General features: G+C 40.6%; 1 protein-coding gene across 1 annotated transcript in view; it reads left to right on the top strand.

Moving 5' to 3' along the window:
• The window catches only part of LOC110158187 (inactive dipeptidyl peptidase 10-like), a 71,420-nt gene that overhangs the window by 25,499 nt on the left and 33,681 nt on the right, over positions 1-12,240 (top strand). Inside the window, exons 7-10 of the mRNA XM_055150268.1 lie at positions 69-121; positions 235-316; positions 4,766-4,886; positions 7,549-7,703. Of these exons, the coding sequence (XP_055006243.1) occupies positions 69-121; positions 235-316; positions 4,766-4,886; positions 7,549-7,703 (411 nt within the window). The remainder of the gene's footprint in view (positions 1-68; positions 122-234; positions 317-4,765; positions 4,887-7,548; positions 7,704-12,240) is intronic.

The raw sequence follows: 12,240 nt of genomic DNA, 5'->3' as shown, positions 1-12,240 counted from the left end.
AGTAAATCCTTCACGCTTTTGGATTTTACTGACAGTTTTGTTTCATTTTCTTGTCCTTTGCCCTGTAGGTGTACCAGAAGTCCTTCCTGGCGTCTTACCTCATCTATAATCTCTACACAAGGTGAGGACAGGAAAGATGTTTCACAATATCAATGTTCAAATATGTCAAGAGATTCAAAAACACAGATGTACCTAAAGTAATTAAAACATACTTATTTTTGTGGTTTCATCCAGAGAGGTGCGTGAGCTGAACCCACCAGAAGTGTCGGACTCTGTGCTGCAGTTTGCGTCATGGGGCGTTCAGGGACAGCAGCTGGTGAGTACTTCACTGACACTCCTACATCCTCCTCCTACATCTACGTGTTTTTTCAGGTCACCTCTCAGGTAAATCTGTTCATTGTAATGAACATCCTGCAGCAGCCACAAAAAGGATCTACTGATCCTGGTCTAGTACAGGTTTAGTCCTGGTTTGGTCCTGGTCTAGGTTTGGGCCTGTTCTAGTCTGGGACTGGTCCTGGTCTGGTCCTGCTTTGGACCTGGTCTAGTCCTGGTTTTGTGCTGATCTGGTCCTGGTTTGGTCCCAGTATGGTCCTGGTTTGGTACTAGTTTAATCCTGATCTGTCCTGGTTTGGCCCTAGTCTGTTCCTGCTTTGGGCCTGGACTAGTCCTGGTTTGGTGCTGGTCTACTCCAGGTTTGGACCTAGTATGGTCCTGGTCTGGTCTTGGTTTGGTCCTTGTTTGGTCCTGTTTTGGGCCTAGTCTACTTCTTGTTTGGTGCAGGTCTAGTCCAGGTTTGGTCCTAGTATGGTCCTGATTTGGTCCTGGTTTAAATCCTGATCTGTCCTGGTTTGATCCTAGTCTGGTCCTGGTTTGATCCTAGTCTTGTCCTGCTTTGGGCCTGGTCTAGTCCAGTTTTGGTCCTAGTCTGGTCCTGGTTTGATCCTGGTTTGGGACTGGTTTGGTCCTGCTTTGGGCCTGGTGTAGTCCTTGTTTGGTACTGGTCTAGTCCAGGTTTGGTCCTAGTATGATCCTGGTTTGGTCCTGGTTTAATCCTGATCTGTCCTGGTTTAGTCCGAGTCTGGTCCTGGTTTGATCCTGGTTTGGTCCTAGTCTGGTCCTGCTTTGGTCTGGTCTAGTCCAATTTTGGTCCTAGTCTGGTCCTGGTTTGGTCCTGATCTGTAATGGTTTGGTCCTAGTTTGATCCTGGTTTGGTCCTATTCTGATCCTGGTTTGGTCCTAGTCTGGTCCTGGTTTGGTCCTGGTTTGGTCCTAGTCTGGTCCTAGTTTGGTTCTAGTCTGGTCCTAGACTGGTCCTGGTTTGCTCCTAGTCTAGTCCTGGTTTGGTCCTAATCTGGTCATGGTTTGGTCCTAGTCTGGTCCTGGTCTGGTCCTGGTTTGGTCCTGATTTTGTCCTAGTCTGGTCATGGTTTGGTCCTTTGGTCCTAGTCTGGTCCTGGTTTGGTCCTAGTCTGGTCCTAATTTAATCCTGATCTGTCCCTGGTTTGGTCCTGGTTTGGTCCTTATCTGGTTATAGTTTAGTCCTGGTCTGGTCCTGGTCTAGTCCTGGTTTAGTTTCTGTTTAGTCTCATGTAAATCAATCGATACGAGTGAAGTGAAGACAGTCTGAGTGGAACAAACCAGCAGTTTAAAACCGTGTATTTTTAAAGTGAAAAATGCCTCCCAGGACTTCTCCATTCTTCTTCTCCACTCAAACAGAGATGTAATTAACCATGTGACGACATATTTATCTGCGCTGCCTCCTCTGGTTGAAGAAGTGCTGTGTCAGTGGCTGCATTAGTCATTATGTTATCACTGGTTAAATAGGCTTTATAAACCAGCACGCTCCCTGTACTTCATTACTCTTCCCAATATGCCATTTGTACGAGCAGGTCTGTCTTCAAAGTGCTCAGCGTTCACAATAAATCTTTGAGAAATGCAAATACACAAACCGGAGTGCACAAAATTAATATTAGAAATCAAACTGCGAGATTTGCAAGATTCAAAACTGGAATAATAAAAAAACACATTAATAAACTGAGATAGAAGAGTCGTACATCGGGCCTAGTCTGGTCCTGGTTTAGTCCTAGTCTTGTCATTGTTGTTCAGTCCTGGTTTGGTTCTGGCTCAGTTCTGGTTTGGTCCTAGTCTGGTCCAGGTTTGGGCCTGGTTTGGTTCTGGTTTGGTTCTAGTCTGGTCCTGGGTTTGTTCTAGTCTGGTCCTGGTTTTGTTCTAGTCTGGTTATGGTTTGGTACTGGTTTGGTCCCAGTCTAGTCCTAGTTTGGTCCTAGCCTGGTCCTGGTTTGGTCCTGGTTTGGTCCTAGTCTAGTCCTGGTCTTGGTTTGGTCCTAGTTTGGTTCTAGTCTGTCCTAGTCCTGGTTTGGTCCTAGTCTAGTCCTGGTCTGGTCTTGGTTTGGTCCTAGTTTGGTTCTAGTCTGGTCCTAGACTGGTCCTGGTTTGTTCCTAGTCTAGTCCTGGTTTGGTCCTGGTTTTGGCCTAGTCTTGTCATGGTTTGGTTCTAGTCTGGTTTGGTACTGATTTTGGCCTAGTCTGGTCATGGTTTGGTCCTGGTTTGGTCCTAGTCTAGTCCTAGATTGGTCCTAGTCTGGCCCTAGTTTGGTCCTAGCCTGGTCCTGGTTTGGTCTTGGTTTGGTCCTAGTCTGGTCCTGGTTTGGTCCTGGTTTGGTCCTGGTTTGGTCCTGGTTTGGTCCTGGTTTTGTCCTGGTTTGGTTCTAGTTTGGTCTTGGTTTGGTCCTGGTTTGGTCCTAGTCTGGTCCTGGTCTGGTCCTAGTCTGCTTCTGGTTTGGTCCTGGTTTTGTCCTAGTCTGGTCCTGGTTTGGTCTTGGGTTGGTCCTGGTTTGGTCCTAGTCTGGTCTTGGTTTGGTCATGGTTTGGTTCTGGCTTAATCCTGATCTGTCCTGGTTTGGTCCTGGTTTGGGCCTGGTTTGGTCCTGGTTTGGTCCTGGTCTAGTCTTGGTTTGGTCCTTGTTTAGTCCTAGTTTGGTCCTAGTCTGGTCCTGGTTTGGTCCTGGTCTAGTCCTGGAACATTAATCAGCTGAGATACAAGAGTCATACTTCATATAAATAAATGCAAAAATAAATAAATAAATAAATAAATAAACACTGAAAATGAAAACTTAAATTTGATGAAATGCAGCTATAAAGAGGTGAATTCAGCAACAGAGAACTTTAAGAATTTTGTGGTTTGCAATGAACACAACATAAAATAATGATCTGCGTAAGTGACAGTTTAAAAGTAAAAAAGCGTGATATATTTACTTGTAATTGCCCCGCTGGGAAAAGTGTAGATTTGATTGACACTTTAAACAGAGCAATGAACAACAACAAAAGAATACTCCAGTGTCCATGTGCCAGTGCTCCTCAGCTCATTAAAGGAAGTGAATGTAGCCCGGGCTCGTATTACAATCACAACTGAACCTGGGTTGCCAGCTCCTTAAGCGGCACATACACACATATACACATAAGCAGTGGTGTAGTGGGGATTTTTTAAGTGGGGGTACGCAATTTGTGATGTCATGAATCCCGCTGACCCGCCAACCCATCCACCTCCACCCCAAAAGCCTTTCAGTACAAACAGAAAGGTGCCAGGACTACACCAGGACTAAACCAGGAGTGAACCTGAACAAAAACAGAAAAAAAAAACAGGCCTGAACTAAGACTAAGCCAAGACTAAATCAGGACTAAGAGAGGACTAAAAAGGGACTAAACCAGGACTGAAACAGGATTAAAAAAGGAATAAAACAGGTCTAAAACAGGGCTACACCAGAACTAAACCAGGACTAAAAAAGGACTAAAACAAGACTACACCATGATTAAAACAAGACTGATCCAGGATTAAACTGGGACTGAACCAGGACTAAATCAAGTCTTAAACCAGGACTAAAAAAGGACTAAAATGGGACTAAACCAGGACTATACCAGAACTAAACCAGGACTAAACCACGACTGAATCAGGACTGAACCAGGACTAAAACAGGACTAAAACAAGACTAAACCAGGACTAAAACAAGACTAAACCAGGACTAAACCAGGACTAAACCAAAACTAAACTAGGACTAATCTTGGACTAATCTTGGACTTGAGACAGAGAGCACCCAGAGCCCACGAAGCAGTGTGCCCACAAAGCGCGATCGGGCCACAGCTGCACATAGCCTCGTAGGGCGTGGAGTTCTGCGCTGGTCCTTTCGTTCAGTCCTGCAGATATCATGAGTCTATGCAGGTTGATTTCACCTTTGCCAATAGCTCTGGTTTGACATTTAAGTTGTAGCTATTTTATATTTGTTATTATTTTTATTTTTTTTATATCTCACGTCGGGTGAAGTGGGTGGACGGCATACCCCCGTGTACTCCTGCGTACCACGACCACTACACCCCTGCATACAAGTTTTTCTCCTTCTCTGTATTTAGACGGACAGCATCACTAGAGGCACTGGCTAATGACTGCAGATGTTGGGGTTGAGGTAGTGAGGATTCAGATCAGAGAGAGGAATTTTAGGTTTAACCCAACTGGATTTCAGCACTGAAACTGGCAACCCAAATTAGAGTCTCATGTGAGTCTTGACAACCAAAACACCAAATAAATATCACGTCTTGTCTGATGTTTTGTAATTAAGAATAAATCAGCATTACAGTCATTCTCTGTAAATCTGTATCTGATTAAAACATGTCTACCTTTAACAGGGACAAGTTTTGATATCTGATAAGATGTTCACATTAGAATAAGTTCTGTTTCTATGTCTCTTTCCAGATGTACATATTTGAGAACAACATCTACTACCAGACCGATGTGCAGAGCAGCTCCTGGAGGCTCACTTCCTCAGGGCAGGAGGGCATCATCTTCAACGGGATCGCAGACTGGCTCTACGAAGGTACAAGACAATTTCATATACTAGTATACTTTCTGTGTCTGGAAAACAAAACAAACAGAGTTCGAAGACAAATTATGTAAACAAATATATGTAGTAGAAAAAGTACTTCTAAATGTGATACTACAATGGACCAAAACATAATATAAAAGAACAAAAAGAACAGGGGGAGAATGTAATTATTTTCTCTTTTTCAAATAGTTCTAATATTCTATCTAATACTCCTCCCTAAAATATGTGTATTCATCATTTCAGCTCTGGAATTGCAAATCTCTACTGAACTAAAGGTAAAAGATAAAAGGAGCTGTTAACTTGAAAACTACATGACATCACAAGGTGGAACAGAGCATTTTGAACTTAGATTAAAGGATACACAAACATTGGGGTGGGCGATATATATTTAAAATATATTGAGATATTTTTTTTAAAATAGAAAAATGGATTCTGAAATTGTCTTTGCTTGTTTGCCTTCTCTGTGCTCACCCCCACACACTCTCCCCTTGCACACTGTCTAATTCAACACGGCGGCACCCACAACCAGCCAGTGAATGCCGAAAGTTGGTGTCAACCAAAAGCTTCTAGCACCACAAACCTTTTCCACCATTTACAGACTCACCATTAGCAGCACATCCTCTGTCACAGTTTGTTTCTGTAAAATGTAAACAAATGTTCGCAAAGCCGCATTAAACACATTATAATCTCAAACGGGCTGATGTGGTTCTATAGTGGTTATGGTTTATATATTGTAAAGTTTAGTAATGTAAAGTTTATTTATGCAGAAGATTTTATGTAATAATCTGCTGCAGTGTAGAATGTGTTCAACAGTTTATTTTACAGTTAAATTTATATTTTTGTATATAGGGATTTTTTTCTTTTTTTTTTTTTCTTTTAACATCGCAGAAGCACTTTGTTCCTACACAAACTGTCTACCTCTTGGCACTTCAGTAAAAAAGACCTTGCGGAATTTGGTATATTTGTTTTTGCAGCAGTTTATTTTTTGTGTACAGATATCGAGATATTTCTCGTATATTGAAATTAGAGCCCGACCGATATGGATTTTGCTGTGGCCGATATGAAACCGATATAATGGGAGTTGGCGCTGCCGATAGCCGATATAATCGCCGATATATTTTGTGATGTAAAAATTCACTGTAAATGTTGAATTGTTTAAAAAACTTAGGTTTGGCTCTGGTGGATTTTAAATTGGGTTTATTTAGGCAACATTTATTGTTATTCTGCCTCTTTACATCATATTTACAGACAGTAGGTTGGCTTAATGGCATTTTTGCATCACATTCTAGACACTAGTGATGGGTATTCCAGTTCTTTTTAGAGAACCGGCTCTTTTGGCTCGGCTCACTAAAAGCTGCTGGTTCTTTTGGCTCCCAAGTGGCTCTTCAGATTGTTTTGTTGCAAGCAGGACTAAAGCACGTCTAAAGCAGGACTGAATCAGGACTGAACCAGGTCTAAACCAGGACTGAAAAAGGACTAAACCGGGACTTATTTATTTTATATGCTAAACTACAGTCAAATATGCTAGGTTTTTTTTTTTGTTTTTTCCTACGTACACGCAAATTTCTCAAAGTTTCGTTTTTAGCCGCTGCTGCTGTCAAACCACGAATTCACGCGGCGTGAAGAGAAAAAAAGTGAGAGAAAGAGAAAACACGACTCCCAATAAGGATCAGGCTCCCGTCGTTCCCTTCAAAGAGCCGGTTCTAAGAGTCATTTCGTTCGCGACGGACCCATAACTAGTAAAGAAAGTAGCGCTATTAGCCTTTAGCCGTAAATACGTGCGCGCCGCAGGTAATTAATTATATGCGCAAATGTCATAATTCACACGTCTGTTCACAGCTCATTTACATATCAGTGCAGGTCCAGTAGCAAATATACGGCCAATATAGTCACTTTAGAACAGACCAATAGAAAACAGTCTGTTTATGTGCGGGAGCTACAGCAGCTAACCCATAACAAATGGACAAAAACTAGCTTCAGAGTCGACATATTTCCAACACTCACCGCTCATACAGGCTCCTCCTCACATCACAAATCTGCACTAATAAATGTCCTTTTAATCCAGACTCAAACCGATTGTCCATAAAAAGAAAATAATCTCAGTGTTTGGATCTGTGTCTGCAGGTGTAAACAAACGCACGTGAGTGACGCGACTCTGTGGTGTGTTCAGGGACAGCACAGACACACACAGACAAATGACTCCGTAGATAAATACTGATGTGGAGCCACATATTAGGACATTTATCTGTCTGTAAATTGGATTAAATGAACAGAATGTAGAGAGTCTAAGCTTTATAACGAGGTATAACATGCCCACGTGAAATATCGGCCCCTATCAGCAAGCATATCGGCCGATAGCCGATATGCCTAAAGTTGCCCATATCAGCCGACAATATCGGCCAACCGATATATCGGTCGGGCTCTAATTGAAATATAGCAAAATGTATTGAGATATACTTGTGTGTATGTGAAGGCAACAAAAGACAACTCAAGATTTGTTTTGGATGAGATAACAACATTATGACATAGCGTAAAGCTCACAAGAAACCATTTCAAACTGTGAAAACCTTGTACCTCTACTTGACACTGACGAAAAGTGAAAGTGACAGTGTTTCATGGATTGTTTTGTTTTGGTGTGTTCTCTGTTTTATAGTTGAAGTCTTGAAAACTCCTGTAGCTCACTGGTGGTCTCCTGATGGATCTAAACTGGCCTATCTGACCATCAACGACTCAGAGGTCCCAAACATGCTCCTGCCACGCTTCACCGGAGCCCTGTACCCAAAAGGACACGAGTACCCCTATCCCAAGGTACTATATGCTACTTCAGTATGTAAGGAACAAGATAGTATACAAGAATTTAGAAATATATTTATATAGGTACCGCATTTTCTGTACTATAGGGCGCACTTTAAAGTCCCTAATTTCATTAAAAAAAACAACTGTGCGAATCCAGAGCGCCTTATATATGAATTTATTGGGGTGTCTTAGTACGACTTTAGTAAACTACAAAGCCGCACCACTTGCAGCATTATGGCTCCTGTAGTCAGGAGCATCATGGAGTAATACATACCTGTCAAGAGACATGCTTACAATGCAGACTTAAAACTCAAGGCTATTATAAAGTTAAACTACGAGCTGTGTGGGAGCAGTGGATGAGAGAAGGCGAACACACATTCACCAAGACAGGGAGACAGCGCCGAGTGACTTACGCCACCCATGATCTGCCAATGGATCGTGGACACCTGGGCTAAGGATCAGTATCAACTGTGGTCCGAGCTTTCACCAAGACCAGAATCATCACTGAACTGCCAGGGAACAGTAACCACACTGACTCGGATAATGACCAACTGTTTGAACAATTATGAGTTATTTTGAATACTTTACGAATTTAGCGTCTCAGACGGTATTTTTTACGCGTTACAATTGAACAAAGTTGAAAGTTATTGTGAATGCGTTAGGTTGTATGTAAGGTTGTATGGAGGATTTTTTTTTGTTTGTTTCAAATTGTCAGTGAAAGTTTAAAATACCATTACAGAGATGCAGCCACCTTATAATTATAATGACCAAAAAATAAAAAATAAATAATGAAAATCTATCAACTGTGGACGTAGTGAGGCTAGATAAACATCAGCCAATAGATAACAAGGCTCTCTCATTTTCTATTGCCTGTTAGGTTGTCAGTCAAACTCCCTAGTGTAACTGACTCACCGGTGTGTGGGGATTACATGGTTTATGCAGAGATTCTTAGAGGCTTTTTCAAACTGTAGCTTCCTCGCATTTCGCAAAAAGTTTATTGCGATGACGGACAAGAATCCACGACCAGTTCGCTGCAAAAGAAGGTCTGTTTTTGAGGTCACTGAAAGAAGAAGAGAAGGGGAAAAGGAGCAAAGCCAAACTGAGGTGATTCTTGGAGATTCCTTCCAGAGATTGCGTGACTGAAGCAGACGAAGGGTCTAAAAACTGATGCATAGGTCGCTAAATTACTTCTAGGTCACTTCAACAGTAATTCTGGATGTAAACAAGCGTGATTTCTAGAGTAAGGAGGAGGGAGGTGGTGTCACGCATGCACAAGGACTGTTACTGTATTTCTCTTCCCTTAAAAAATACTCTATACAACCTTTAAATAAACTTTGACTGACTTATTTATCTAGTTCAAAAATAGACCATTCAATGACAGTGCGCCTTATAATCCAGAGCGCCCTATAGTGCGGAAAATACGGTAATTGTATTGAATTGTATAATGAAGGAAGAAAGAAAAAAGCATTGTGTAACCTGGAAGATGTTACTGTTTTGATTATAATGTCCCTGTATATGACATTAAACTTATCAATCTCCATGGAGATAAACCACCACACCAATCTATAGATCAGATCTATGGAGAAGCAAGCCCATACACATTAACAGTGCTTGTATTTATATTTGTTTTATGTTTTTTGTGTGTGGTTTTTTGAGCATTAAAACACCTAATGCATAAAAAACACAAAAATAATTTAATAAATAATAGTTTAATGTCATACTGTGGAACATTAGGTGCACCTTTAACTCAGCATAACCTGTCATAATACAACAATATTCTACAAGGTGGAACTGTGAGTGTGAAAAAAGCCAGAGCAGACCCACAGCATACAAAATCAGAGAAAGTCTTGAAATTTTTTTTTTTTTTTTTACTATTTATACAAAATTTGGTTTAACATTCTAATTGAGGAAAGACAATAAAGCAGTTCTAAAATGCGTACTTTAAATGGATTTTGAGAAAACGGTCTTTGAATTTACAATGCCCCATATAACTCTGTGACTGCAGGTTGATTAAATGACCTATTAAAACCTCTTTCAATACAGAGTGGACAATTAAATAGTTTCATGAAAGCTTGTATGTCTTGAGACCAAACTGACCAAAAACAAAAAAGCCTCTAGTGTCTCCCTTTAAGCAGATATCTTGTTGAGTCTTAGGCTACGTTCACTGCAGCCTGAAGTGACCCGAGTCTGAATTTTTCGCCCTTATGTGACCTGTATCTGATCTTTTAATGACAGTCTCAGTGACGCAGATCCGTTTTTTTCAAATGCCACCCAGGCCACTTGGATATGTGCTCCTAAAACCGATACATATCCGATATTTTGATGTGAGACTTCAGTCTGAACAGCCAGGTCGCATTCATCCCACATACACGTCATCAACAAATGTACACAAACATTCTTCTCGTCATACAAAAATTGTGTATGAACTCTGTGTGAGTAAAGCAGTGAAGCACATGGCAATCCCTCTACTCTTGACTGTGGCTCCGCACCCACACGTTCCTTTCTATGGATGTTGTTGCCACTGCCCCACAAAACGCCACGGCCAAAAACCTCATCCTTCTCCTTCTCAATCTCCCCCTTAAAACAAATAAGCTGTACATGTTCTAGCCCCGGTACAACAGGGCCTGGTCAAGCAGAAGTAAACAGCAAGGCCAAAAATACAAGTTAATGCATCTGATATAAAACTGTATTGAACAGATACATATGTACTCTAGTTTATGAAACTGTTGACCTTTTTTCTGTACCATTTTTGGTTCTAAAGTTCCATATGTTTTAAACAGACCATGAATGAAACATGGAACAAAAATGATTTCCCACATTTCAAAGACCTGCAAATCATGTAAATAAATGGATGTATTTCATCATATCTTGTGTTATTCCATCTTTGAACTGTTGATGAAGGTTCATGATTTTTTTTTTTTTAAGTTTTTAAAATGATCAAAATTTGCTTGGAAGGACTGACATATTTTATAGAAATAGTTTCCTTTCATTTTGAAGTAATATTAAAATATTCGGAAGAAAAAAAGTTGACAAATTATGTAAAGTCATGCACCTTCTACTTGTTTGAACAATTTTCCCTCCGTTACTTTTCCCTCCGTTACCATGACCTTTCTTAATAAAAAATCTCATTACTCAAAAAGTAAGAGGTTTTTCAACCTAATCTTGTCCCATATGGTAGAAAACTATATGAAGCAAATATTCAAACCAGTTTGTTAAGGATATGTAAGTGAGAACCACTAGTTTTCACTGTTTGTATTTATTGCCCAAAAAGTGCTGCATATTTCATTCCCTCTGTTATCGACATGAGTTTTAAAAAAAGAATAATATCACAGGTTTAACTTGACCCTGTTGGAGTGTAACTCTTTCCTACATTCTGATACTTTACTTATTTCAATAGTCCCTCTAGTTTCTGAATAAGAGACATTTGAATGTCAAAAATCTGCCCCTGTTTCCCTCCGTTACCACTTGACCGGACCTAACAGCAACTTTAAAATCACCAGGTGCTCAATGCTAGAGCCCATGTTTAGGCGACTTCTGTAAACACTGAGCACGATCGCTGCATGTGATGTCATCGTGTCCTCCAATTTTCATGCGGGACACTTTTGGGGTGTTTAATGTTCACACTGGAGATCACATACAACTCGCATTTAACTGGAAATGTGAACAACCTCGCAAAAAAATCCAATTTGAGCATTAATCCCTGCTGTCTGAGTCTTACAATTTGTTGTGTGTTGTCTTTAAACGCTGCCGTAAAGTGTATTAAGTGTGTTAATGATCAGAGCAGAGGTCGTACTCATGCGTCTGTTCTGTCGCCACACACCACACCTGACGGACTCTGACAGCACGCAATTAGTGAAAGATTACACTGTCTCCTGTCTCCCAGTGGACACAGTACATGTACACCAGCTCATGCTTTACACATAATGAGAAAGTATAGTTGAAGTGCCTTCCTACTGAAAACTGTTTGTTTAATCAGTTAATCAGTGTTCGGGGGCAGACTGACAAAGATGTTGCAGTAATATTGTGCCAACAGCCTTAAAATCTGAATTTGAGTTGATGCAGTTATCCAATTTCAAAGACTGTAACTATGCAGATAATAGAAAGTCCTCCGCAAAGAACAAAATATCCTGTCTTTACAAATCCAAATCCAGTTTATTTATAAAGCAATATTACGCAAAGGTAAAAACATAACACACACAACACACAACAATAATACAAAATGAATACAATGAATACAAAAATAATACAATGAACAACAATTATTGAACTGTAAAAGAGCTCAAAATTTGTTAAAAGCCAAAGAAAGCAAGTCTGTTTTAAGAAGTGATTTAAAAGCAAAAAAGAAAGTCAGCTTGTCTTATGTGAATAGGCAACTCATTCCATCATTTAGGCCCAACAGCTCGTCTAAACTTCCTCCTGGATTGAGGAATGCGAGAAGAACCTTGTGAGCAGATCTGAGGGAGCATTGGAGAGTATGGCACCAGCAGGTCAGCCAGGTATTTTGGGGCAAGGACAGTTAGGCATTTAGAAACAAATAAAAGTATTTTAA

This window comes from Boleophthalmus pectinirostris, unplaced genomic scaffold (assembly GCF_026225935.1).
Source record: "Boleophthalmus pectinirostris isolate CB_2022bp ecotype Guang Dong unplaced genomic scaffold, ASM2622593v1 HiC_scaffold_1, whole genome shotgun sequence".
In the NCBI taxonomy this organism is placed as follows: Eukaryota; Metazoa; Chordata; class Actinopteri; order Gobiiformes; family Gobiidae; genus Boleophthalmus; species Boleophthalmus pectinirostris.
Note: the sequence above shows the minus strand (reverse complement) of the source record. Positions and strands in the feature narration are given on the sequence as shown.